Consider the following 27,477-nt stretch of genomic DNA (forward strand, 5'->3'; position numbering starts at 1 on the left):
CGCGGCCCGGTGCCGGCGTCATCGCCATGCGGGGGGGGGCGGGGGGTGGTGCCCGGGGCCGGCCCTCGGCGGGGGCGGGCGGTGCCGCCGCGCAGCCCGGACGGCGGCGCAGGTACGTGCGGTCTGGCGCTAGCGGCGGCCGGGGATCGTCCGTCGGCGCTTTTGCAGGATCGGGCAGCGCGGGGCAGCTCCCGGCCGTCTGTCCCTTCAGCCGGCTCCCCGGCGGGGCTTCCCGCTCGGTGCGGGGCCGCCAGGAGCTGCGCGCTGCAGCGGCCGGCCTCTCCCTACCGCTGCCCTGCCGCTCCGCCCCGCTGCCGCCCAGGCTCCCCGAGCGGGCGGCTGCGGCCCGAGTACCCCCTGCTTCCTCTGGCAGCCCCGCCGGGTGCCGGGACAGCTTTAAGTGTTTCTTCGCTCCAGCGCTTTTCGCTGCCTCTTCCCGGCGGGCAGCGCCCCGCAGACCCCGCTCCCGCCCCGCTGCTGTTCGTGCCCGGCTCTTCCCCACATCCCAGCCGCTCGGCAGCCCCCGCCGGCCCGCAGCCGACCCCTGCCGCATACGGGATCGCCGTGCATCACCCCAGTCGAGGAACACAACCGCTCCGGGTGCATCTGTAAATGTTTAGCTCTTCTTGGTGTCATCGCTAATTTTTTCTCTCACTGACTGCCAGCTTCAATGTTTCCCTGGTATTTCTCCCCCCCGACTCATTAGACTGCCTATAACCTCTCCTTTCTGGCTTTTACCCCCCAAACTAGTCTTGGTTCAGGTTTTGATACTGGACAACCCACCACCCACCCCCATTAAGATCAAGGTTCCCATTTCATATGCATTTTCCTGTCCTTTGACTGCTCTCTCTGGTGTTTCCTTCCCACTTCAAAAAGTTACACTTTGAAAGTCTTTCAGATGTTGTTTCCCCCATTCCTGTTGCATTGTCTCAGGTCTAACAGTCTTATTGTCCCTTTAGCATTTGTGTTCTTTCTTTGAAAGTCTGTAGTAATCCAATGTCACTCCATCCCTCCATGATGGACCTTAATTGTCTGTTGTCTCCTTGCAGGTTCTCCTCTCCCAAACCACACCGGATCCCCTGTGAATGCTTGCAGTGGTGACTCAGGGATCTAGTTCTCTTTTGTGTCCTTCCTGGTAAGGACTACTGTCCAGTAAGCAGATCAGGTTTATTATGGTACATCATGCTTTACCCACAGCCTTTCCCTCCTTTCTTGATTGTGGGGAGCTGACTACTGTCCTTTAAACAGCAGGTGATGATGGCCTATATCTGAGCCTGCTTGTTTATCTGTGTCCGAGTCTTGCCTCTACCTTTTGCACAACAGCAGTTCTAGCCTGCCTTCTCAAGCCTGTTTCAGGACTTTTTCAACTGGTGTCTTGAGTGATGGCACAGCCTCCCTCCAGAGGTGGCAAAATGTTCTTGAGGAGATGAGGATCATCTAAAACAATGCTGCCAAAGCCATCTTCTTACCTTCTTGCTCAGACTAGTTACATGCTCTCTTGTGTTGGGTGCACACTTAAAGTCTTGGGGTATGATTCACGCCATCTGACAGCAGGCTTCTACCAGAGGCATAAAATCCAGCCTGTTACTTTCCTTTCCACAGCCAGAGGAGGGAGGGAGTCACCTGTGGAGATGTATAAGAACAACTAAGATGAGAATTACTATACATGGGTAGCTTTCTGCCTTTCTTTGCAGCTTGCTGACAGCAGTAATTTGGGGTGGCTGAACTCTGAGCTTAAAGACTTCAGTTAGGTGACTGCTATAATCTCCTGACTCTTTTTTCCACTGGGTTTTATTTTCCTTTATGCAGACTCAAGAGGCTGATGGTATAATGACAGTTACAAATTTTGACAATCATAAAAGCTAACATTTTTTAAAAATAGAAGCTGAAAGTATACATAAACAGCTAGCTTACATCACTGTCCTTCCTAACAAAAGCTCTGTCAGGTCTGGGATTGTAATTGGGTTTTTTGGCGTTTTCTTCCAAAGCCTGACATCTGGATAAGTGGGACCCATTTTCTTTTTCTGCTGTGTGCAGCAAGCATGTGCGTAAGCAGTTAATGATTGCTGTGGCTAATTTATAGGTAGTGTATGATTAGCTGTTTCTGCCCTGAGCTAGTGGTTTGCTCTAGTAGCAGTTTGCTGTTGCAAGGCTGACTGAAATATATTTTGTTTGCAAAGGGGTTCTTAAACTTACGTTCAAACAAAACCTTTTTGTTACAGGCTCCGTACCCATACAGAGCCTGATACTGCAGAATTTGCTGCTGCTGTTTTCTGTTTTGCTGCTAGCCTGTTCCCCTCTGGAAGGGGAAACATGCCCAGACTCAGTTGGACACAATGTCACAGTTGAGGTTGAAAGTCCACCATAACAAATGCTGGAAAAGTAAATATTAAGGTAGGGAAGACCTGAAGAGGCTGCTCATGTGCTCAGAAAAGCAGTTTTCTTGCAAAAATAAATTACGACTCCAGGCTTACAAAGGGCAGATAAATCTCCTGACCTGTCCTTTGAACAGCATAGAGTGTGTTTTGCGTACACCCAGTTGTAAGCTTGAAGGACTATCATATGTAATGATCTGAGCCAGCTGTAGAGCTGACGGACATCTTCCAAAGCACGTAAGAAAAGTAACATAAATATTGAAGCTGTTAGTCTTTCCTTTGATGGCAGAACTACAATTCTACTGTTGTTTATGTATTCTGGAGTGAAACTGAAAAATAAGTAACATATTGAAAACAGTCTGTTTTAATTGTTAAACTGTTACCCTTGTTGACAGATCAGTTGCTCCTACAGTGCGGCATATTGTAATTTCTTAACAGAAGAAATCAGCACTGATTAGGAAATGGCCAAAGTTGAAAGGTTTGCTTTTCACGTTCCAAGTCTGGAGGAGCTTGCTGGGGGTAAGTCACACAGTGTGTAACTTTTTACAAACTTATAATGTACTCTTCAAACTTAATCTTAAAGCTCTTATCAAAACCTTTCTACAGCTAGTACATGCAGAATGTTCATGCTCTTAACACACTGAGATGTAAAGAAAAGCACTATCTTTCTATGTGCTATTATTTCCTTAAAGCAAACAATGACTCCTTCCCCAAATCCCAGTAATATTTAGCACAGAGACTCTTAAATCCTTTAAAACTGTCTGCTGCATCTGCAGATTTGTGCACAGATTGTGAAAGTGTGACAATTACAGACTGACTTACTTACACATACAGGATTGTCTGTCCTCTACCCTCCAGTATTCCTTTCTTTTTCAGGACTACTCAAAACACAGCTGACAAGATGCAGTATAGCAAGTCCTCTTGCTTGAATGTAGTCGGGTCCTCTTTTGGTGATTGCCTTAGAACCAGGCTGCAGGAAACATTTTATTTAGTTTGTTTCCAAAGCCTTCACCAAACGTGCTCAGAATAACAGAATGGTTAAGGTTGGACAGGATTTGGTCCAACTCACCTCATGAGCTTCTTTCCTTGCCCTCGTAGAAAGGTGTTATTCCTTCGGGTAGTCTGTCTCCTGCAGCAGATGTACTAAAGCTTTTTTTGCTTTCAGAGAGGTCCTCAAGTTCAGTCTGTCAGCCTCCCAAGTCTCTATCAGTTTGACATCTCCATGCTTTAAGGAATTGTAGTCCCAGCAGTACCCCAGGTGGTTCTCAGTAGCTTTTGGGCTGGGCCAATAGGCCAGCACTGCTGTAGACCTGTGGGCTGTGCAGAGAACAGCAGGTACTTGCAGTAGAACAGCTTAAAACAGTAGCAGAAAAAATAGTATGAAGCAGAATTTTTTCTTCTTTTCCCCCCATCTGTCCTGAGGACCTCCTGTAAGCTGTGAATTATTTTTTTTTGCTGTTCAGCTTTTGAGCATAATTTGAGGGCTGTCTTTTTATTGTCCTTTTTCACTTGCCAGAAGGTACTGAGGGAGATTTAGAAACCTGCCAAATGCCTTCTACTGACCCTTGTGGTCAACAGCTTGGTAAATCTGCTCCCAAGAAGTAAGGTATGGCTGAAGTCCTGATTGGAGGAAACAAAGGCACAGGGAAGTCTTATGAGTGAATAAGGAACTGCCTGATTTGAGATCGCAGGCTGGATTTTCTGTTCCTTATTTTGAGACATCTGTTAAAGCAGACGCCCAGGCATGAAAGAACTTGGACCTTTTAACACCGTATTTAAAGAAGTGTATGTGAAGGCAATCCCACACTCAATTAAGATTTGGAAGTTGTTTCCAAACAGTCCACTTGTGTAAGTCAGAATCCTTGTTTGAGTGACTTTGTAGGTTCTAAGCCTAAAAACATTGATATGAAGTAAACCCAGAAGTTTAGATTTGGGACTGTTCATTGTCATCAGCGCCATTCATTACCTGTCTTGTACTGATGGTGGCACTCGCCAGAAAATCTCCACGTGAACTTAAACATGATGGGCAATATCCTGTGATAACAGAAATTTCCAGACAGCAGAGAGAATTTGAGATTATAATCAAGCTATTGCAAACAGTCTAGTTAATATATTTAAAGAACTGATTGTCACTTCAGCTAGAACTTACTTCCTCCTTTGCTCTTGCTTATTTGACCATGACTATAATTGTCTGCTCTTGTGAAGTAAAGACACTGCTGAATGTGGTTTAAGTTTACCCATGTTACTTCACATTGAGCTGCTCCTAGTAGCACCAGGAGAAGTTAGTTATTGTATTTCAGTTAAAAGTTTTTTAGAATTCTTAATTAATGTGGTAGCAAACAATTATCTGAACAAGCTTTTGTTCTACCTCAGGAAACAAGTGCCTAAAGACAGTAACATTTGAATAGAGTTAGAGTAAGCTTAAGTCCTTTAATGTGTCTTGCTGAAATAAAGCCTAAACAGGTATATTTATTGTTGTTAGTAACTTGTCAAACTCTTGGTACGTTTTTGTTGTCAATGACTCTGCCATTGTTTTTTATTATAGTTTTGCAGAAAGGGCTTAAAGAAAACTTTGCTGATGCTCAAGTCTCTGTTGTAGACTGTCCTGATCTGACTCAGGAACCCTTCAACTTTCCTGCTAAAGGTAACCTAGCGTTCCTGTCTTCCACTAAGACTTCTCCAGTTCTTTCTACCTGACCCTACTTGGTTTTGATCTTCCAAAGATGTTGGGAGAGCTTGAATTGTTTTTCAGGTAAAGAATAAGCATGAGAGGAGAGCTACATGTTATTTCTGGATTTGCTTCCTAGTCAGTGTGTGAACAAGGACAAGTCATTACAAGTACTTGTCATTTTTTTTTCTTAACCTATGATTGCAATACTCACTTATTTCACAAGCTTTATTTAGTGTACTGAAGAGGTTTTGAAATTAATTTGTTACCTTCCAGAAGGAGAAATTTTTTAGATCCATGCCAGTCACTATCTGAACCTAAGGAGTTGTGTTTCCATTAATTTTAAATTCTTGCCATTCACATTTGTCAGTGAAGTGAGACTGTCTTACTCTGAGTGGGATTAATCTTCTTTGACATCAACTGTCTGGAAGACAGATATGTCATCTTGTGCTCATCTGAGTTCCCTCTGTCATCAACGTAGTGAAAGAAACACCTCCAGAAGGTGGTTCATCCCTTTTTAAAATACTTGTCCTGAGACTTGGACATCCAGTTTTGCTGAAATTTTGCAAATGGAGTCCCAGTGAGGGTATCCACTTTGTGGCAAGGGCATCTTACTGGAGAACTGGCAAATGGTGGTTGTTGCCCTCTGTAATATATTTTTGTGCTTAGAGTATGTTAATTTTGCAACACGTTGCCTAGCATTAAATCCTTACGTGAATCATTTTAGAGCTTACTGTCCTTGTATTTCTTAATAGCGCACCACTTTTTTTGTAAGCATGCTAGGAAAATAGTATTCTCAGGGTGTTAGAAGTTTGAGGAACCGGTTAGACTGCATGCTCATTTTAAGATTATTAGGAAAAAATATTTTACTAAGCTAACTGGCTCTATTCTTCCAGGAATTTGCGGAAAACCTAGAATAGCAGATGTGGGAGGTGTTCCTTACCTCATACCTACTGTACAGAAAGAAAAAGTGAGTTTTTCCTGTAGCTGTGGAGATTAATACATTTGTCAAAATAAAAGCATTGTTGAAGTCTAAACAAAACTGAGGACTGATGGACAGTATAACATTCCACTTGTAAAACAGACTTACTTTTTAGTATTTTGTGAGGTTGATTTTGACATCTGTTAAACATAGACTATGTCACAAAATCTTACACATTGTAGCAAAAATAGCACATCATGGTTGATGGTTCATCTTCTCCTCCCCTGGGCTATAAGATAGTTTTGGAAACGCATCATCTGTGACAGGAGCAGTGGAAGGAACTACTAAACAAAGGACTTGTCTGCGTGTTACCATATGGCTTGCTGCATGCCTGTGGTTTCAAGACACAACCAGGCTTTTTTGTAAAAACTGTCTGTATTTGCATTGTCAGGCCAACACTGGATTCATATTACTGTCTTTTCCCAAAAAATACCATGCCTCCTTTCTGATGCTGCACTTGCATCTGTATCTACATGATATTCTGTTCCATTTTTCATTTTACACAAATATAAATTTCAGTAAGAACAGTAATTCAGTTTTGGGGTAAAATGGCAGGGGAACATATAGCCCATCTCTACTTTTTAGAAAACAAGTGGACTTGTACCCAGTTAGTTACTACTAAATGTTGTATTGTTCAGAAACTGTGTCCAACCGAATTATCTAAAATACTAAGGAAGGCATTGTGAATTAAATGCGTCCAGAGGTTACAGTGAACAGAATGACAATTCTTAATCGGAGCACCACACCAAAATCAAAGGATTGTTTCTCTTTTGCAGGTTTATGATCTAAATAAAGTTGCAAAAGATATAGAGCTTCCTGGAGCTTTCATTCTTGGAGCTGGAGCTGCTTCATCTAAGATTCTTGGAGTAAATGCTGAGGTCAGTAAATAAGTGTGATGGTTCTCGGTGAATCACGCAAGGATCATAATGGTAGAGCAGTATGCTGGGTATTTTGCATTTGCAACGAAATATTTAAGAAACACCGTTCATGCCAAAAGCACATAAAACACATTAGAAGGAGTTCAGGTGAGGGTCATCCACATACTATTGAGAAAATAAAGATTAATTTTTAACTTTTCATTCTCCAGGAAGCATGTGATTGCTTTGAAGCGTGCAAGAAACCTGATTTTTTTGTAACTGATTGACAAAGACCTGACCAGAGCTTTTGACGACAAGATTTAGAAATACTTGTCAAAGTTACTGGTAAAAGCCTTTTAAATACTCCCTGTCTTTTGCCCTCTTGGATAGCTTTGTTTTACAATTGTAAATTTTAAAGGTGCCACATACAAAATGATCATCTGCAGGAGAAGCAGGAGACAAAAAATACTGCCTGTGGAGTAGTTTGGTTAGTCAGAGTCTTTTCAAGCATAAACCTCTGGTCTTGCCATCTCCTTTTGATGCATTTATTGGCAGGTGAGATAGTCCATCTCAGCATTAAATTTGGGCCGCTTTAATAATGGTTGTTACTGTACACTGAGAAAGTATCGCATAAAATTCCAATACTTGCATGCAGGCCTAAGATCTCAATGGTTGGACTTTTTCTTCTGGTTTTCGTTTTTGAGTTAACACTAGCACTCATCTTCACATAATGTTAAATTTAACTGTCCAGAAAAAGTAGAACTGTTTTCTGGACTTTTCAATTACATTACAATATTAGTGCATTTTTCTTACCGGTACAGACCTCATCCTGAGAGTCAGAGCTGTGTGATGAAGGTGATTATTTCTTGGGATCATGGCCCAAAGCTTAAATTGCTCTTATGGGAGTTCTGTTCATTTGACTGACTCTTACATTTTCTTGACTGACTCTTACATGTTCTTATCGAGTTACTTGACTTATTCTTCCATGTTCTTTTTCTTAGCTTATCCCTATTGTTCAAACTAAGAGTGAAAAAAAGCCTGCTGTAAATGGGAGCTACATTGCTCAGATAAATCCTGCAGATAAAGGGTGCCTTCTTGAGAAGTACAGCAGTAAATACACTGACTGTGAGTTTGGGCTGTTGGCCAACCTTTACGCCAGTGAGGGCCAACCTGGTAAGGTACGTACTTGGATCAAAGGTGACTTTGCTTGTAGAGCTTTGTGGCTGAGGGGAAACTCATGTTTCAATGTTCTCCTGTCAGTTTTCTGTGGTAATAGTAAAGTAGTGATTCCATGAAAGAAATATCCAAACATAAGGAGCTGATGCTGTCAAATGAAGGGAAGAATTGGTGGAGACAGAGAGGCATTTGAATTTTTGAGGGATAAATATTAGTTTACTAAAACTTTGCCATCATACTTCATCCATCCAAATGCAGTCCAAACTAGCTGTGATTTAACATAACAGTTGTACAATGTACTTGTGTAAATCAGGTCTGGGCACTTGTCTAATTTTTTGTCGTTCTTCCCCTAACACAGCTAGCACAAAGAGGTGTTGGCAGAGCAGTCAAATACCTACTACTGCGTGGAAACCGAGCAACCTTCTCTACTTCCAGCAATTTCTTTGTAACAGAGTGGAAGCCAGCTGGTGGACAGAAAGGTGTTGCTTGTACCATTGTCTCATGTATTAGTAAATTACTTGCTGCCCAGCAGCCTTCACAGGCAAAGCCAGCACAACAAAAAGTCAGGAAAGAGAGTTGGTCAGGTAGTGGAAGGGTGCAAGTGGAGCAGCACTTGCAGGGAAACTCACATTTTCAAAAAGTAATCTTGGATTACTTGGAAGCTTGGAAGAATTTCAGAGAAGCTTTCACAGACCTTTGCAGACTGTTGGAGTGGGAGACAGCAATAACAAATTAACTTTATTCTCTAGGTCATTGAAGTGAAAGCCAATGGAAGAACTGGGGAACTCAACTTTGTGTCTTGTCTGAGACAAATTTTAGAGAAGCGCTATGGAGAAAAGCCGGTTGGGATGGGTGGTACATTTATCATTCAGAAGGGGAAAGCAAAGATTCACATTATGGTATGTTGTTCTCAATTCATACAAGTTTCTTCGTCCTTCTGGAAACAGAAGTATAAATCAGGGTGTAACATCTTAGTGCCTTGACTTTGTTTTGTATTTTTAAATGCATGTATAAATTGTTTAGGATAAGCCGTGTATTAAAAAGCTTTTATTTTTTTTACATTACATTACAACAAACATTACAAAACTGACGTTACAAAACTAGTGATGCTGTATTACTTGGCCTTGATCCTTTCTTTTGAAATCCATGAGCAGCTAAAGAGCTGTAGAACTATTGTAAAATGAATTGAAATTAAATACACGAACCGAGATGATACTTATCAGAAGCAATAGACTTTTCAAAAATAACTGAGCTTCTAAAATGTACCAAAAGGAGAACCCTCACTTCAGTAGTTCTCCCACTACTTGTGCAATGAAAGAATCAATATTCTGGTCGCTTCTGTTTCTGGCAGTAACACAGTAATGGGCACTGGTGAGCTTCTCTTAGTCAAGAAGAAATGTGAACGGAATAGTGGGAAGGGGAAAAGTGAAGGAAAACTGCTAGAGAAAAAGTATCTTGGTACAAGTGTCTTCCTTTCACTTATACAATTTACTTTTGCTTTAGCCTCCAGAATTTTCTGCCTGTCCTCTGAACACTGACGAGGATGTGAATAACTGGCTCAAATTCTTTGAAATGAAAGCTCCACTGATTTGTCAGCCAGTAATAGTTTCCAGAGATCCAGTGAGTCTCTTTCTCATTTCTAAGTGTAAACGGAGAGGTAATAAATGTTGTCTTGGATGTGGTTTTCTTTTTAAAAACAGGTGTTTGTATATATTGTGTTAAACTCTTCCAGAGGTGGTATAATGAAATAGAAGCTTCTTATTTCTGTTGGTGGCTTGAACTGAGGCTAGGTCAATCTGTTCTGAAACCTAGTGGCTGTTTGTAGTGGATTGAACTTAACGGTTCAGTTCCAATTCCAGTGTGCAAGTGTGTGCCAAACCCAACAGCATAGTTTGCATTCAGTTCTGGTCACACCAGGAGAAATGTCCAGAGCATAGAAACTTGTTCAGCCCTGTGTTCATGTAGTTCACTTTCCTAAGAACTGTCTCTGCTAATGCTGTGTCGAAGTATGTGAAGCATGTGTCTCATAATTGCCAATGCAAATTAAAGTCTGCAAAGCCTCATGCTAGAAAGTTATCTAGCATCTTTCACAAGCACTAAATTCAACGGCAAACAGTTCAGGATAAAAACCAATCTGGTTTAAAAAGCCATTAGGATATTCATCATTAGGAAGATCATTTATTTAAAAGTAACCAGGAAACCGTGGATGAAAATGACTCTTTTATAAACAAAAGTATAGTCATAGGTTTTACAAAAAACATTTTTCAGTTAAATGAGACATGCTGTAGGCTTGGATATGTTCAAGGGTGTGACTTCATTGGTTGTTACGTGGCAGCCTTTGACCTATGGCTAAATTGTGTGCATCTTCCCACAATCAACTAGCGGGTACTCTGAACACACAGCCATCAACAGCTGCTCCACTCAGCACCAATGCAACTTGTGTAGTGGATGCAGCTGGGTTACTCCCATCTGTACCCACTGCAAGCTCAACAGCACTCAGCTAAGCCTATGGTTGTGGAGAAGTTTGAGGTCACTACAGAAACAGCAGTAGAAAATGGCATTCAAATGCCATGGCATTACTCAACAGTATCCTCTTGCAGCCCAGAAAACCAGTTGTATCCTGGGCTGCATCAAAAGAAGCATGGCCAGCAGGTCAGGGAAGGTGATTGTCCCCCTTGTGAGATCCCACGTGGAGTGTTGCGTGCAGCTCTGGGGCCCCAAGAAAGACATGGACCTGTTGGAGTGGGTCCAGAGGAGGAGTCCACAAAGATGATCAGAGGCTGGAGCACCTCTCCTGTGAAGCCAGGCTGAGACAGTTGGGGTTGTTCAGCCTGGAGAAGAGAAGGCTCCAGGGAGACCTTATAGCAGCCTTTCAATACTTAAAAGGGGCTTATGAGAAAGATGGGGACAGACTTTTTAGTCGGGCCTGTAGCAATAGGACATGGGGGGATGTTTTTAAACTGAAAGAGGGGAGATTCAGACTAGATACAAGGAAAAATTTTTTTACGATGAGGGTAGGGAGACACTGACACGTTGTCCAGAGAAGCAGATGCTTCATCCCTGGAAGTGTTCAAGGCCAGGCTGGATGGGGCTTTGAGCAACCTGTCTAGTTGAAGATGTCCCTGCCCATGGCAGGGAGGGTTGCAATTAGATAATCTTTAATGGTCTCTTCCAACCCAAACCATTCCATGATTCTATGCTTCTACAATATATAAAACTGGTGAGGGCAATCTTACAGTTTAGTATGCTGTTTGTTCTTTTATTAGTTGTTCTTCCCATTTTCATCTAAGCTGGCTCTCAAAATTGAAGTAGAGCGATAGTCACTTTATCACATGGCTCTGTGTCATTCAGTGCAAAGGGGTTCTGATTTCCCGTATGGGTTCCTTGGTGTGACTGCTTTACTTAATCCCAATGGAGAGAAGGGAGGGAAGAAAAAAAACAAACAAAAAGGAAATCTTCAAGACTGGCAGCAAAAGTTGGGGGCTGTCAGGGTTACTGGATTCTTTTCTCTCTGATGTCCTACAGCAAAGCCTTGTGCAGTTCCTCGTTTTGCGTTACTAGTGTCACAAGCGTCTTGCGTATTTTCAGTGCTTCATGGTTGGAGCAGGCTCTCTAGGAGAGACCACCCCAGGACTTTTAAACACCATTCACATGAAAACGTCTTGATGGACCTTTCTCTGGTGACAGGGCTTTGACTTGCGTGTGGAGCACACCCACTGTTTCAGCCCCCACGGGGAAGGAGGGCACTACCACCAGGACACCAGCCCCGACAGCGTGCAGTACCTGGGCTACCTGCTGCCCGCCGAGCTGCTCTTCCGCATTGACAGGCCCCCGGAGACACACCTGGTCGGCAGAGACTGAAACCCAGAGGCTGTGTGGAAGGCTTTTTAATCTTTCTAAAATACACATGCTGATTTTTATAACGCTTTGAATTATGTGCATTTATCAGAGTCAAGAATAAACGTGAGAGCAGGCGACTGCTGGCTTCTTGCTTTTGTGAAAGGGACAAATTGGGAGCGTGCGTGTAATTGACATCGTTACGGCTCGGTTCAAACGGTAATTTCATTGCAGTATTATTAATTGTGGGTTGTTTTGTTGGGTTTTTTTTCCCCCGCTATTTGGTTCAGCTTCCTGCGTGGTTGTAGCTGGTCCGAATTTATGTTTAGGACGGGGCGTTAAGCTGACTTCTGGTCAAAAATGACGCCGTAGAAAACGGCAGCAGCTCGGAGCCAGCTCGCAGGTGTAACCCGGGCCGGGGTTTGCCTGCGACGGCAGAGGGCGAAGGAAGGCGGCAGCGGCAGCCAATCGCGGCAGCCGCGCCGGCCCCGCCCAGCGTCGGCCCCGCCCCCGCCCGGCACCCGTAGTTGGCGCGGGGGTCGCGCAGGCGGGCGGCAGCCGCGGTCGGAGGTCGCACCAAGATGGCGGGCGTGCCGGCGGTGCGCATCAGCATCGAGTCGGCGTGCGAGAAGCAGGTGCAGGAGGTGGGGCTGGATGGCAGCGAGACCTACCTGCAGCCGCTCTCCATGTCCCAGAACCTGGCGCGCCTGGCGCAGCGCATCGACTTCAGCCAGGGCTCCGGCTCCGAGGAGGACGAGCCGGGTTCGGCGGGCCGCGCCTGGGCCGAGCCGGGCGAGGCGGAGGATGAGGAAGGTGAGGGGTGGCGGGCTCGCGGCGCCCTGTCAGGCGGCCCGGCCTCGGGCCTGGGCTCCCCAGCCGGGCTGCGGCCGACGCAAGCCTGCAGCTCCGCAGGCGCTCGGGCCTGCCCTGCCCTGCCGTGCCTTCCCTCTGGATCCCCAGGGCTGGCCGCGGGTCGGGTCGGGCCGGGACACTCGGGATGGAGCCCCAGCAAACTGCAGCGGTAGAGTTGGGAAAGGACGGATCCAGCTGTCCTGCAGTTACGTTGTCCTTCATGCTGCGATGGCCTCCCTGTGGTTTAAGAATGAGCCTTACACTGTATTTCTTTATAATCCTTTGCTTTCCTTTTTTAAATTTCATTTTTAGGGTTGGTAAAATTTCAGCCATCCCTCTGGCCTTGGGATTCAGTGAGGAACAACTTAAGAAGTGCCTTGACTGAGATGTGTGTGCTGTATGATGTTCTTAGCATTGTGAAGGATAAAAAGTTCATGACTCTAGATCCAGTTGTGCAGGATCCGCTCCCTCAAAAACAGGTATATTGTGCCTATTTCTGTAGTTTGTACATCTTGATGCTAAAGATTTATTTCATTGGATTTCTTTGCTTATGATACATAGAAGATTTAGTAAAATATTCCTTGTGATGTGCTGGTACAGTGCTTTATGGGTAAGGCTGAGGATGGGAGGTCAGGCTGATTTCAAAGGCCTCTTTACTGAGGCTGTAAGTTAAAATGCTACTTTTGGCTATAGTGCTGGTTTGAAAGTAATTCTAAATAAGTTACTAAACATCCAGCAAAACCAAGTTAGTAGTCAGTGACAATTAGTTTCCATTAATACGAACTATTTGAAGAATTAAGGTGCAAGTAGCTTTTTCTCTTTGTTATTAGAATCCTCAGTTTCTACAGTTGATTTCAAAAAAGAAGTCATTAGCTGGAGCAGCTCAAATCCTCTTGAAAGGTGCAGAAAGATTATCCAAATCGGTTGCAGAAAACCAGGAAAATAAGCGACAAAGAGACTTCAACTCTGAACTGCTAAGATTGAGGCAACACTGGAAGCTGAGGAAAGTGGGAGACAAAATTCTTGGTGATCTGAGCTACAGAAGTGCAGGTAAACAGCTGGGTCTTGTTTTTCTCAAGAATGGATATTTATATGATTTTTATTTTTTTTGTAACTGGAGAAACAGATGGAAGATCTCTAATAGTTAATATACTTTAATAAAAGTTTATTGTAATTATGAGACAGGACTGTGTAGGATTCTAGTAAAGATTGCTTTACAGAAACTATTTGGCATTGACAGTGTAGTTGATCAGTTGACAGGTAGACCTTGTAAATCTCTGTCTTTTCTCTACACTTGAGCTGTAAACATTTAAAAGAAAATTGAGGAGTGTGTTGCATTTTCCACTGAGTGAAGATCATAGAATTGTAGAATATCTCAAGTTGGAAGGGACTCATAAGGATCATTGCATCTTAGTCCTTTGAGGAGCAGAGAGTTATCTAAAACAAAACCATATGACTAAAGAGCGTAGTCTTAGATTTATTATACCTGTTATTCCTATACTTGTGAGAAACGATACTAAGAATATGCATTATTTCATGGATTACAGTAAGAGAGGATAGCCAGCCCAGAGCTAGAGTCAATTGCAGAGTGAAAAAGCGAATACAGAATCTCACAAGACAGATACAAAGCAGGCATTTGAACTGGTTATATTGGGCTCCTTTTGTCATCAGTGAAGGAGAGGAAGGCCAAGTTTAGGGTTATTCATCTTTTGTTCATGAAGAAGCTGTAGCTGTAACCCAAAATACATCTCTCTTTGGATGATGCATCCTAAACTAGACGAACCATGCCCTGAATGTAAAAATGCAGCTAGGACAGGTGTGGGCATCTGCTTTTATCAGTCCCACCTGAATGATTGGCTGTATGGTTGTTTATTACAGACAGAACTTTGTCATAGTTTTAAGACTGTAAGCCAAACATCATCAGTGTTCCTTTAAATCCATAAGGATGCTGCCCCTTAAGCTACTTGCTTGCAAAACTTCAGGCAGTTAAATTTTTGTCTTGTTTTAAATTATTTTTTTTTTTTTTAGCTTTTTCCCTGCATCTACTGAATCTACTGACACCATTTTGAAACACACGTTGGAGGACTGGTGGTTTGAGCTTGGCTGCATGCCAGGTACCCACCAAAGCCACTCTCATGACTCCCCTCCTCAACTGCAATGGGAGAGAAAATGTAACTTGTGGGTTGAGATAAGGACAGAAAGATCACTCAGCAGTTACTGTCACAGGCAAACCAGACTTGACTTGGGAAGTTAATTTATCACCATGCAAATCAGAGTAGGATAATAAGAACTAAAAATCAAAACTTAAAAACCCCTTCCCCCTACCCCTCCCTTCTTCTAGGGCTCAGCTTCACTCCTGATTTCTCTGCCTCCTCCCTCTGAGTGGCGCAGGGGTACGGGGAATGGGGCTGCAGTCAGCGCATCACACGCTGTCTCTGCTGCTCCTTCCTCCTCACACTCTGCCCCTGCTCCAGCGTGGGGTCCCTCCCATGGGAGACTTCTCCATAAACTTCTCCAACGTGAGTCCTTCCCGGAGGCTGCAGTTCTTTCATTAACTGCTCCATCATGGGTCCCTCGTGGGGTCACAAGTTCTGCCAGCAAACCTGCTCCAGCATGGGGTCATCCACAGGCTGCAGGTGGATAGCCTGCCTCACCATGGTCTTCACCATGGGCTGCTGGGGAATCTCTGCTCCGGCGCCTGGACCGTGTCCTGGCCTTCCTTCTGCACTGATCAGGGGGTCTGCAGGGCTGCTGCTCTCCCATACTCTCACTCCTCTCTTCCGCTGCAATTTTGTGTTGTGCAGACTTTTTTTTTTTTTTTTTTTTAGTCCCCTTCTTAAATATGCTATCCCAGAGGCACTACCACTGTTGCTGATGGTCTCGATCTCAGCCAGGGCAGGTCTGTCTTGGAGCTGGCTGGCATTGGGTCTGTCAGACACAGGGGAAGCTTCCAACAGCTTCTCACAGAACCCCTCCGCTACCAGAACCTTGCCACGCAAACCCACTACAAGGACGGAGATGCTGATGTGCTGAAATGCACTTTATAATTTACCTGAAGAAGTCATTAAGAAATTTGAGTCAAACACAGCTAGGGAGGTTTGGAGACTTAGAAATACATATTCTTCCAGAACAGATGTATAAGCTTCATTATTTGGAGACGATGCTTTATATGTAGTATGTTTGTCCTTCCTTTCTTAGGCTCCCTTTTTCTTCATCATGGCACATTTGAGGTGATAAAGAACACCGACATTGACCTGGATAAAAAGATACCTGAGGATTACTGTCCTTTGGATGTTCAAATTCCAAGTGATTTAGAGGGGTCAGCCTATATCAAGGTAAGCCAGAGAAACTCTGATAATGTAGTGTGGGTTTTGGTTTATTTGTGTGCTTGCAACAAAGAATAATTATCAAATTTCACCTCTTTTCACCTAGGTTTCTATTCAGAAACAAGCTCCAGACATTGGTGACCTTGGGACAGTCAATCTCTTTAAAAGACCCATGCCAAAATCAAAACCAGGTATAAGTAGCTATATGTTGTTTTTTGAGCACGTTCTCAAGAAATGGGTTTGTATATGATGATTTATTTGAAAATTTTAGCTAATAGCTGGAAAGTGAGCAGGAATATTATTATTTAAACTGAAATTTTCTGTTTAGATGCTGCTTGGGCTTTGGAAACACGGTGCTTTCAAAGCATGCTCCTTCGTTTTTTTGATATGTGCTCACTTGGTTTCTGAAACAAAATTACTAGGATTTTATTTATAAGTGTTCTGGAGTGCCTTTTGTTAGTCATTAAAAGTTTGAGCACATAACTGAAAGTAAACCAAGGTATTGTGTTTCAGCCAGTTGTATCCCGTTAGTTCAGTTAAGCTGAATGACTGACTGTTCAGTCTTAACTTTGCCCAAAATGCATCACTTGATTGCGTGACTCCTGTGTTTTCTCTGGATCTGAAGCTGCTGGCAGTATGTGCATTAATTATCATCAGCTCACCTGGCACATAGTAGAGTGATTCATTTGATATGTGCTAGTATGTGAAGCTGTAAACCTTTGGGATTAAAAAATCATCCTTTACTCTTCAGGGTTGAAAAGAACTGGCAGGATTTTATTTCGCAGTGGTCTGCGACGCAGGTGCTTGAGCTGTCTTGAACAGAGACAGCATGCTGTACTATGTAGATGTTTCATGTGGTATTCAGGGTACAGTACAGAGCTTGTGTGCTTACTCAGACCAGAGTATTCCAAGAATTTTTGGCCCATAAATCCCATGAAAGCACATATGTGAACTTAATATCATTTGGTGGATCATTGTAGAGTGAATTTAATAAAGCTAGAAGTATCACTGAAAGTAAATTGCAACTTAAGAAGCAGAGGTTCATAAGCAGAGTTCATAAAAGGCCTGGTAATGTAATAGACAGTTCCAGAAGGGAGTTGCAATTCACAATACACATATATGTAAGATTAGAGTAAAATGCATTAGTGTTGTCTTAAAGTGCTTGCTTAACTGAGATAAAAATCTGAAAATACTCAATTTGGATAGAAGATACTGACAACCTTATCTTAGCAATTACTCATAGCTACTGCGCAGTATCCAAATGAAACGGTAGCTTCTCTTTACTCTGTCCTTCTGCAAAGGTTTGATACATGTTTTCCAGGTTCTCCACACTGGCAGACGAAGTTGGAGACTGCACAGAATGTTCTTTTATGTAAAGAAATTTTTGCCCAGCTGTCACGAGAAGCTGTTCAAATTAAGTCACAAATTCCTCATATTGTTGTGAAAAATCAGATAATCTCCCAGCCTTTCCCAGGTAGGAAACTTTTTAAGACTTATTAACCTATGCTTATTTGCTTAAACATGAACTTCTGATTGATGTACAACACACACCCCTCCTTGTTTTTCGCAGATTTTGAAAAACAAATTCTGAGAACTTGAGTTTTGCTTGCTAATTATAGAATCATTCAACTACTGCACTTTAGTGACCAATTTACGTTTTATTGTGTGGATTTTGGATTTGTTTTCTTTGTGATTATGTTTTTTGTGAGTAGCACTTAAAGCTGTCAACTGTAATGCCATGTGCACATTGCAGCTTGGAGCTGTGTGTAAGTCATTGCTCCTGAATTGCAAGCAGGTGAAACTTAAGACTTGAGTTAATGGGTCTTCAGAAGAACAGAGGCTAATGCTCTGCAGTGAGGATACTTAAACAGCGTGAGCATGGCTCAGAGTTGCCTGGTGAATCCTCTGTTCTTACAAAGGGTACATGACTGATGAGATCATGTGAAGAATATATATGATGGTAAATCATTCCTTCCTTGGGGAAGGAATGGCGTCCTGGGAACTCTTCTTTCTGGGTGGGATCAAGTCATAGAAACCAGTGTGAAATGCACAGAGTTAATAGTTGGCCTGTCAACACTTCAGTGAATCATAGAATGGTTTGCGTTGGAAGGGACCTCAAAAGATCCCTCTAGTTCTGACCCAGCTGCCACAGGCAGGGACACCTTCCTCTACACCAGGTTGCTCAAAGCCCCATCCAGCCTGGCCTTGGAACACTTCCATCTGTAGCTTCTCTGGGCAACCTGTTCCAGTACCTCTTCACTCTCACAGTAAAATTTCTTCCGAATATCTAATCTAAGTGGACCCTTTTTTAGTTTAAAGCTGTTTCCCCTTGTCCTATTGCTACAGGCCCTACTAAAAAGTCTGTCCCCATCTTTCTTATAAGCCCCCTTTAAGTATTGAAGGGCTGCTATAAGGTCTCCCCGGAACCTTCTCTGCAGACTGAACACCCCCAATTGTCTCAGCCTGGCTTCACAGGAGAGGTGCTCCAGCCTCTGATCATCTTTGTGGCCTCCTCTGGACCTGCTCCAACAGGTCCACTTCCTTCTAATGTTGGGGGCTCCAGAGCTGAATGCAGTATTCAAGGTGGGGTCTCCTGAAAGTGGAGTAGAGGGGGAGAATCGCCTTCAGCCTGCTGGCCACACTTCTTTTGATACAGCCCAGGATGCAGTTGGCTTTCTGGGCTGCAAGTGCATGTTGTAAGGCCATGTTGAGCTCTTCATCCACCAATAGCTCCAAGTCCTTTTCCTCAGGGCTGTTCTCAAATCCCTTTGTCCCCCAGCCTATATTGATACGACGGGTTGCCCTGACCCAGGTGAAGGGTGCACTTGGCCTTGTTGAACTTCATGAGGTTTGCATGGGCCCACCTCTCCAGCCTGTCAAGGTCTCTCTGGATGGCATCACTTCCCTCCAGCATGTTGACTGTACCACACAGCTTGGTGTGATTGGTAAACTTGGTGAGGGTGCACTTGATCTCACGGGCCATGTCACTGACTTAGATGTTGAACAGCGCTGGTCCCAATACTGATCCCTGAGGAACACCACTAGTCACTTGGGCATTGAGCCATTTCCCACAACTCTGAGTGTGACCATCCAACCAATTCCTTATTGGCTGAGTGGTCTGTCCAACAAATCAAAGTCTCTCCAGTTCAGAGACAAGGATGTCATGTAGGACAGTGTCAGATGGTTTGCATAAGTCCAGGTAGATGACATCAGTCTCTCTTCCCTTATCCACCAACACTAACCCCGTCGTAGAAGGCTACCAGATTTGTCGGGCATGATTTTCCCATAGTGAAGCCATGCTGGCTGTCCCCAACGTCCTCCTTATTTTCCCTGTGCCTTAGCATAGTTTCCAGGAGGATCTGCTCCATGATCTTGCCAGGTACAGAGGTGAGACTGACCAGCCTGTGGTTCCCTGGGTCTTCCTTTTTTCCCTTTTTAAAAAGGGGGTTATGTTTCCCCTTTTCCAGTCAGTGGGAACTGGACTGCAATGACTTCTCAGATAGGATGGAGTCAGTGACTTAGTGAGTAACAAGTCCACTTGCCTTTGGTGCTTTGCTCTCCGGCATCATCACCCTCTTATTTTTCTCTAATACAGTGAATACTGGTTGTAAAACTACTGACTATAAAACGTGAAGAAAACTGGTTCTTAGTAGCCTCCTTGAAAATGTTTAGTGTCCTCATTTTTTAATATTTTTTTTAATCTGCTTTGTACAGGTTTGCAGTTGTCTATTTCTCTGTGTCACTCTTCCAACGACAAAAAATCACAGAAGTCTGCTTCTGAAAAACAGAATCCAGAAGATCATCTCTATGTTCTGGAACATAATTTGCATCAACTTATCAGAGAGGTAATGCATTTATGGTCAAGTACTAAAGAGGTTTTGGGCTTTTGTTCAGTCTTCTACAGTGTGCGGCACTTTGTGACAACAGAGTGCCACTAGAGGCCAGTCACTTTCTATCCATTTGTGTAAGGCAACCTATCATTCAGTTTGTGTGTATAGGTAGGTAGGGATGCTTCCATGGAATGCTAGTTCTTTACTTAACCTCAAGCCCAGCTGCTCACTTCAGCAAAGTCGTGCAAGGTTTTTTTCCAGTACAGCTTATCAGTCTCCCTTTCTCCTTTGTGTCTAATCAGTCCTTATCAAGTACTTCAAGTGAGCATCTGTTCAGACTGTACTCCCTTGAAGAAAGAACAGTCAGTTACCATAATAACTTTGCTTGAGGTCCACTCCTCCTTCGGTGTTTTAGATTCTAGCAGAAGGACTTGGGATAGAAGGTTGAGGTTGTGTCTGTTCAGGAAAGGAACACAATTTTAGATGTCTAAGCAGTTTTGAAACTGTGTTTCAGAGAGTGTTCATCTCCTTAGAGCATGGCTTTGCAAGTCATGCAGTCGTGTGGAATAGTCCAGTGTTTTAAACACTGAACTAGGTTTCTTGAAGCTTTGGTTCAGTTCCCAGCTCTGTTACGAATTTCCTTTCTTGACTTTGAACAAGTTGATGAATCTTTTTGAACCTCAGTTTTTTTATCTCTCAAATGCTTCCTTTATTTTTGTTTGACTGTTCTATCTCCAGAGATGTATACAAGGCAGACTTCTTAGTAAGAGCTACTGCTGTACTACCAAATTTTTGTTAGCTAGGACTTTTGTTGTTGTTGTTGTTGTTGTTTAAATCACTTTCCATAGGGTTTGAAAGACCTGCATAAACAGGGGAGGCAACGTGTGAGTGTAAAGCTGGCTTTAAAGTGCTGTCAAGTCTATAAAGTAAAAAAAGTTGCACTTTTTCAAAATATGTACACTTAAATCCGATATGAAGCAGCATATTGTCGTATACATACTATTTCTTGCAGATACATTGTTGGTCACTTCATTTTATATCATCTCTTGTTTATTGCAGTGTCACAAGCAAACCCTGAGCTCAACAGTGATGCCGCATCCAGCTAGTGCACCTTTTGGCCATAAGAGAATGAGACTTGCAGGACCCCAGGCTTTTGATAAAAATGATATCAGTTCTTTACAGGCAAATGAAGGACTTCTGGAAAAGATAATAAAGCAGGCAAAACATATCTTTTTGAGACGCAGGTAGGTCACAAGCTATTCTTGTTAAAGTTACAGTATGGTGTACTATTATGTAGAATACAATTGATCTTTTTTCACTGTTCTTAAAACTAGCTGCTTCCTCTTTCACTGTTAAAATAGTCTTTAAGTACTAAGAACTGATAACATATCAAGAAATATGAGCAAACAACACTCACTAGTAAAAAATAAAAAGGAAAAATCAAAGTTCTTCAAGATCTCTGTGATAGTTATGTAGGCTGCTGATAATGGTCCCTACTTTTCTTAAACTACGTAAATCTTTTTTAGTATTCTTTGCTGCGCAGTATCTTTAAACAAGATAGCAGCACAAACTGTCTAGATTATTGTGCATGGAGTATATCTTTATCTTCTAGAACTGCTCGAACCATTGACAGTCTGGCTAGTCGTATTGAGGATCCTCAGATTCAGGCCCACTGGTCCAATATAAATGACGTTTATGAATCCAGTGTTAAAGTTCTAATAACTTCTCAAGGATATGAACAGATATGCAAGTAAGTATGAAAATGCACGTATCTTTCTAGCTGTAGAAGCATACAGCGGTGGCAGAGTGTATTCAAGTTGTGGTTTTACAGGTTTGGATTATCTTCAGGCAGACAAATAGGAGCCCATTATTTGGGTGGGTTTGTTTCTCTGAGTTGTGGGGGAGCGGTCACCCTAACAAAACTCTTCACCCTCTTTACACTTTAATGAAGAAACTTAATAAGTAATTAACTAGCACAGTTTCCTGTCAAAGGAATTGAAGGTCAAAGTGGCCATTTAAGGGGGCATTTACTTTGGACAGAGATAGCCAAATACAGAGTATTGTTGCATATGCTGGATTCTGCACTTCCAGTCTGGTCAAGGAGAGCTCAGTCTGAGCTTGGTTGTATAGGTACTGAAACGTGGAACTCGCATAATTCATGCTATTAGTTATGCACATTGTCATCAGAATAAGAGATTTCATGTTCCAGAAATGAATGTCTGCATGCTGACCAGCAGTGAATTAACTAATGTGTTAACAGTGGATGACCCAGTTGTTTTTTCTGTTTTGAGCAGTCCTCTCTGGCTGTGTCCATAGTGTGGAGCAGACTGCAGTCATTGGTGCAATTCACAGTCTCAGTTTCAGAGTACATACGCTGTCCAAGTCTTGGCTGTAGGATAGAGCAGGCCCTGTGTACACACCATTTTCCTCTGCGCTCCTGGAAGGAAACTTGGGCACAGTGGCAGGCAGGGAGCTGTGAGGCAGCTCAGGAGATTCCTTGACCTGAACAAGCAGTGGACCTGGTCTGGGAACTTGCCCCAGAGTATGTCTCCTGCAGTAGAGGGAGCTGTTGTGGTGAGCAATGAAATGGAAATGTTTCGAGTTACTGTTGTATTCTATAGTCTTTGTACCATCTTCGTCTTAGAGTTCTTGTCAGGGAAGGGGAGGGATTCTGTGTTCTTTAGTTTCCTGTTTTCTTAGGTGTTGTCATGCATTTTGAATAAATGTGCATCTTGTCTTCAAAGATCCATTCAACTACAGCTGAACATCGGAGTTGAACAGATCAGAGTCGTGCATAGAGATGGAAGAGTTATTACATTGTCTCATCAAGAACAAGAACTGCAGGATTTCCTTTTATCTCAGGTAGACTCATATATATTAATCTTCCCTTTCTTACATTGTTTGGGAAACAAGAAGTTAGAATCTCACCTTTATGTAGAAAATGTTAGATAACTTCAAATAAAGATAGTGAAAATAGGAAGGTGGATGACTGAATTTTTCCATATGTTTGTATAGTGACTTTAGCAACTGTTACTGAAATATAATGCCAGTTCTTGCTACGGTCAGTAGTAATAATAATTTTTTCCCTCCTGTTTAAAATACATTTCTTTATGCTACTCATGGGAGCGCTAAGATTTTTGCTTACTTCAGAACAAGTCAGTGAGAGTCATGACAGACAGGAAGGTATTCAATATATGAAACTTACTGTAACCAAGTCCTGTCTGGAGTAGAGATCTTAACGAGCCCACAATTACTGCCATTTCAACATTGTCTTGTTAGTGTTTACTTTGCATCAGCTATTACTAAATCAGCTGATACTTGAATGAACTGTGTTTTCTTAATTGCTTAGAGCAAGCTGCTGGTTTTAGTCAGAAGTGACAGTCTCCTTACTATGCATTATAAATAGTCAAAATACAGGTCTTTAATAAAGTGGTTGGCCTGTTGCAGTTATACGAAACTGCACGACACAGAAAACAAGTTGAAACAGATTCTGCTGAGGGTATCTCTTTTTGGTCAAGTGTTTTCAGACTTGTTCACAGAGAACTGCTGAACAGTACCTCCTTGTTGCAAGTGTTAAGTCATGATACACAAAACCAAGTGCATTTAAACCTTTAAGCTGTTAAAGCCCAGTGTTTACACTTGAGCATTAATGGAAATAATCATGCCTCTGAACTTCAACTTTTTTTTCCCTGAGTTTGCTATGTTAATACTTTTACAGATTTTATATATTTTACAGCAGAAGTCTTATTTCCATTCAAAGAAAGGATTATTTCAAAATCCTATTTGTATCACTTGAATCAGTTCTTGAGACCCAAGTAAAGGGTTTTGTATATTGAAAACAATACTTAAATAAAATGCATAAATCCATATACCTATGAAAACTAGCTGCATGGTGTGCTTAGTACAGTGGTCTTCTCTGTCTGCAAAGTAACTGGTCTAAATTCAAATAACACAAAGCTCAACTAGTACTTACATAGCGTATATGTTAAAAAAAAGTTCCTGTGAAACTAAAGAACTTATGAAGCAAAGTCACTTTTATAAAAGTAACTGCAGCAGAATTCAAAAAACTTGGTAAAACCAGTAAGCAATTCTTTCGGTGGTGTGCAAATATTGAACAGAAGATGAACCTTTTGTTTTCTTTCAGATGTCACAGCACCAAGTACATGCAGTTCAGCAGCTTGCAAAAGTTATGGGATGGCACGTGCTGAGTTTTAGTAATCATGTTGGTCTGGGGCCGGTGGAGAGTATTGGTAATGCATCAGCAATAACTGTAGCATCGCCAAATGGAGACTATGCCATTTCAGGTAGTGTTTTCTATTGCAAATGTATGGAAATTCTTAAAATTCTTAAGCGAATTCTGCAGGCTTTGTAAGTCTCTTTCTGAGGTACTCTCTAGACTTTTATAGAATAATGTCAATTTATAGCAAAATATTCTAGAAAAAAAATCTTTTTTGTGTGTGGAATTGACACCTAAATAGAATTAATGCTTTGTCCAGTAAACCACTTAATATGTCTGGTTTAATTTACCCAGGCTTGAATATATTTCTTAGAATAGAAAAATAGATTACAGAAACCGTCAGGGTTCTGAGAGAAGGGAACAAGGCAAACAAGATCACAACTCGGGACCAGTGTTTGGTCCCTTCAGGAATCTTCTTGGAAGAAATCTATAGGATACCATCCTATGGGATGGAAAGGAAAGGGGTCTAAGAGAGCTGCTTGATTATCCCTTTCAAGGATCACCTCTTTCAGGCTCAAGAATGGTCATTCCTATGTGCCAGGAAGTTGTACAAAGGTGACGGAATATCTGTGTGGATGAGCAAGGAGCTCATAACTAAGCTTATGACATAAAAAAGGAGACTGCAAGAGATAACAAGCAGGACCAATTGAGCTGGGAGGAAGATTGATAAGACTGTCCAAGAATGTATTGATGGGGATAGGAAAGCTAAATCCATTTTGAGTTGAATCTGGTGAGGGACATACAGGGCAGCAAGAAGATCTTCAACAGGTACGTCAGCAGCAAAAGGAAGACTAGGGAAATGTGGGCCTGCTGTTAAGTGGAGAGAGGACCTGGTGGCATAGGACATGAAGGCCAAGATACCTGGTGCCGTCTTTGCTTTGGTCTTAAGACTCGCCTTCAGGAATCTCAGGTTCCTGAGACCATGAGAAATCTTGGAGCAAAGAAGACTTACCCTCAGGAGCAGAGGATCGAGTTAGAGAACCTTTGAATAAGCTAGATGTTAGAGAACCTTTGAATAAGCTAGATGTTAGAGAACCTTTGAATAAGCTAGACGTACACAAATTCATGGGACCAGGTGGGGTGTACCCGTAAGTGCTGAGGGAGTTCGCTGATGTCATTGTAAGGCCACTCTTGATCATCTTTGAAAGGTTGTGGTAAACAGAAAGGATTCCTGAGGACTAGGAGAAGGCAGATGTCACATCCTGTATCTGAGAAGGAGAACGCTACAGTCTGGTCAGCCTCATTGCAGTTATCATGAAGATGAGGCAAAAAACCAGTCTTGGAAGCAGTTTCCAAACATATTAAGGAGAAGAACATGATGGAGAGTAGTCAGCATTGATTTTTTGACAGAGAAATTATGTTCAATCAGCTTGATAGCCCTCTCTTTGTAGAAGGCTGCCTTGTTAGGTGAGGGGAAAGCGACGCGTTACCTCCCTAACTGCTTATTTCAAAACCAAACTTGCACAAACCGCCGCTACCACCCAACATCAAAACACACAAACCCATCCAAACCTACAGAACAGCATCACCCTTCCACCAATCTTGCAGAATTATGTAATTAAAAGCAACAGCTATCCTGAGTGACTTAATTCCTGTCTGTTTAAGAAAAATCCACTAGAAACAATGCCCTTTGATCACATTTTCCAGCAGAATGGTGGGGAATCCATCCAAGATAACAACTGGCAAAAAAACCCCTTTACCCTTCCTGGCATCGTTGGAAAAAATTAAATGCATTTTTAAGGTGTACATTTGGGGGTGTGTTGTCAAATTTTCTCTGCTTTGCTCTAAGCAAGAACATGCAGTGCTGAAACAACAAAATCATAGAGAAGTAGGAGAAAAGGGAGAGTTAAAAGAGAAAAACTTTTTTTAAAAAGTAATTTCCCTTGTTTGCTTTGAGCATGTTTGGAATTGAGTAGGAATAATGTATAACATACAGGAGGAAGGATATTTAATATGAGGAATTCAAACAGTGCAAAAATGCTCATAAAACTCTCTGTTTGTCACAGTACGTAATGGTCCAGAAAGTGGCAGCAAAGTTATGGTTCAGTTTCCACGGAGCCAGTGCAAGGATCTCCCCAAAGGTGATGTACTGCAAGACAACAAGTGGAATCACCTTCGAGGGCCATTCAAGGAAGTGCAGTGGAATAAAATGGAAGGGCGTAACTTTGTGTATAAAATGGAACTCCTCATGGCCGCCCTAACTCCGTGCTAATAATCCGTCATTGCTGTGCTGCAAACCATCACTGCCTGTGCAGCACAAGGAAATGGAACCTATGGGGCAATACGAGAAAGCAAACCCGAATTTATTTCCTGTAAAGATATGTCCGTTGTGTTTGTAAAACTTTTTTTCAATGACATGAAGTACAACTTTCTGAAAAAGTTCCTTTCAGCTGTATCTTTGCAGATTGCTCTAGCTAAAGTAACATAACTAATTAATGTATTTTTCTTTTATAAAATTAAATTCAGTACTCCTTTGCTACATGAAAGGTGTCTGCTCAGACTCATTCCCTTTCCCCTCGTGCCCCTACTTTTTCTTAATAGATCTTTGCAAGTATTTCTGAAAGATGAAAATTAATATAATTGAATTGTGTTATCAATAAGCTTTTTAGTGGCTTGTACCACAGGGAATGGCTATCCTTGTGGAAGCTAATGGTCTTGTTTGATGAGAACTGGGACAGCAGAGGAGAAGCAGACCTCTCTTGTCAAGAATTAAGGCTAAACAAAATGTAAGAAGAACAGTCTTCAGTGTGTGACATTCTTGAGTTAGAATTTTGTTTGTACATTGATGTGGCTTGTGGGTGACCCATTTCTTTTTGAGAGAGGTATTTACTTAGCAATCTGTTTGAGAGTGTTACAAAGTCCCAGCTTGTGGCAAATGTCTTTCCCATGGCTATAGATGAGCCTACGTGGTGTTGGTTACTTTGCTTGTGTTTTATGTCCTTGTTTTTTGCAAGCATGTAGAAGAAAGGGTCTTGGTTTGCTTGCAAAGTTCTGACAATTTGAGTTTGTGGGTGACTTGTGTAAATTTGTGTCTGGATAGAAGGAGGTAACTCTCATGCAATAGACCTTGGATCTCCACACTTGTGCTGTTCTTCCACCCCCCACCCCTGGCACGGTCCCTCATTATCATCCAGGGAAACAATAATATTCTCATGAAGATCAGTTCTTTTGAGGTTGGTTTTTTTTTAAATAAAAAATCATGGTTTTGTCTTTTTGTGGTTGTAATTGTACCCTTCTTGAAGCTTCTAGTAAGGTGTTGCACAAAGCTTTTCTATTGTTTGATTAATTGCTAAAGGACTTTTTGAAACCTGTCTGTATGAACTCATTCAGGCTTACA

The 27,477-nt window shown here is 42.3% G+C and overlaps 2 protein-coding genes across 8 annotated transcripts; both read left to right on the forward strand.

Annotated features, from left to right (window-relative positions):
• On the forward strand, window positions 1-12,035 carry C2H11orf54 (chromosome 2 C11orf54 homolog). Of its 7 annotated transcripts, none has more exons than XM_056328647.1 (11): window positions 1-112; window positions 1,050-1,135; window positions 2,223-2,394; window positions 2,771-2,894; window positions 4,921-5,019; window positions 5,940-6,013; window positions 6,802-6,903; window positions 7,884-8,060; window positions 8,808-8,957; window positions 9,562-9,678; window positions 11,746-12,035. In XM_056328647.1, the coding sequence occupies exons 4-11, from the start codon at window positions 2,837-2,839 to the stop codon at window positions 11,917-11,919; spliced, it is 951 nt and encodes a 316-aa protein (XP_056184622.1). In that variant the 5' UTR covers window positions 1-112; window positions 1,050-1,135; window positions 2,223-2,394; window positions 2,771-2,836; the 3' UTR covers window positions 11,920-12,035. The 7 variants fall into 7 exon arrangements, with proteins under 7 accessions (XP_056184622.1, XP_056184620.1, XP_056184618.1 ...); XM_056328648.1 differs by lacking the exon at window positions 1-112 and adding an exon at window positions 140-608; XM_056328645.1 differs by lacking the exon at window positions 2,223-2,394 and having other exon boundaries at window positions 1,050-1,152.
• Window positions 12,036-12,419: 384 nt separating this feature from the next.
• MED17 (mediator complex subunit 17) lies at window positions 12,420-27,354 on the forward strand. Its single transcript, XM_056328469.1, has 12 exons — window positions 12,420-12,708; window positions 13,060-13,226; window positions 13,578-13,797; window positions 15,946-16,082; window positions 16,180-16,264; window positions 17,395-17,547; window positions 19,788-19,918; window positions 20,963-21,147; window positions 21,516-21,653; window positions 22,648-22,765; window positions 24,048-24,207; window positions 26,147-27,354. The coding sequence occupies exons 1-12, from the start codon at window positions 12,477-12,479 to the stop codon at window positions 26,350-26,352; spliced, it is 1,932 nt and encodes a 643-aa protein (XP_056184444.1). The 5' UTR covers window positions 12,420-12,476; the 3' UTR covers window positions 26,353-27,354.
• The last annotated feature ends 123 nt before the right edge of the window (window positions 27,355-27,477 follow it).

Source organism: Falco biarmicus, chromosome 2, assembly GCF_023638135.1.
Source record: "Falco biarmicus isolate bFalBia1 chromosome 2, bFalBia1.pri, whole genome shotgun sequence".
In the NCBI taxonomy this organism is placed as follows: Eukaryota; Metazoa; Chordata; class Aves; order Falconiformes; family Falconidae; genus Falco; species Falco biarmicus.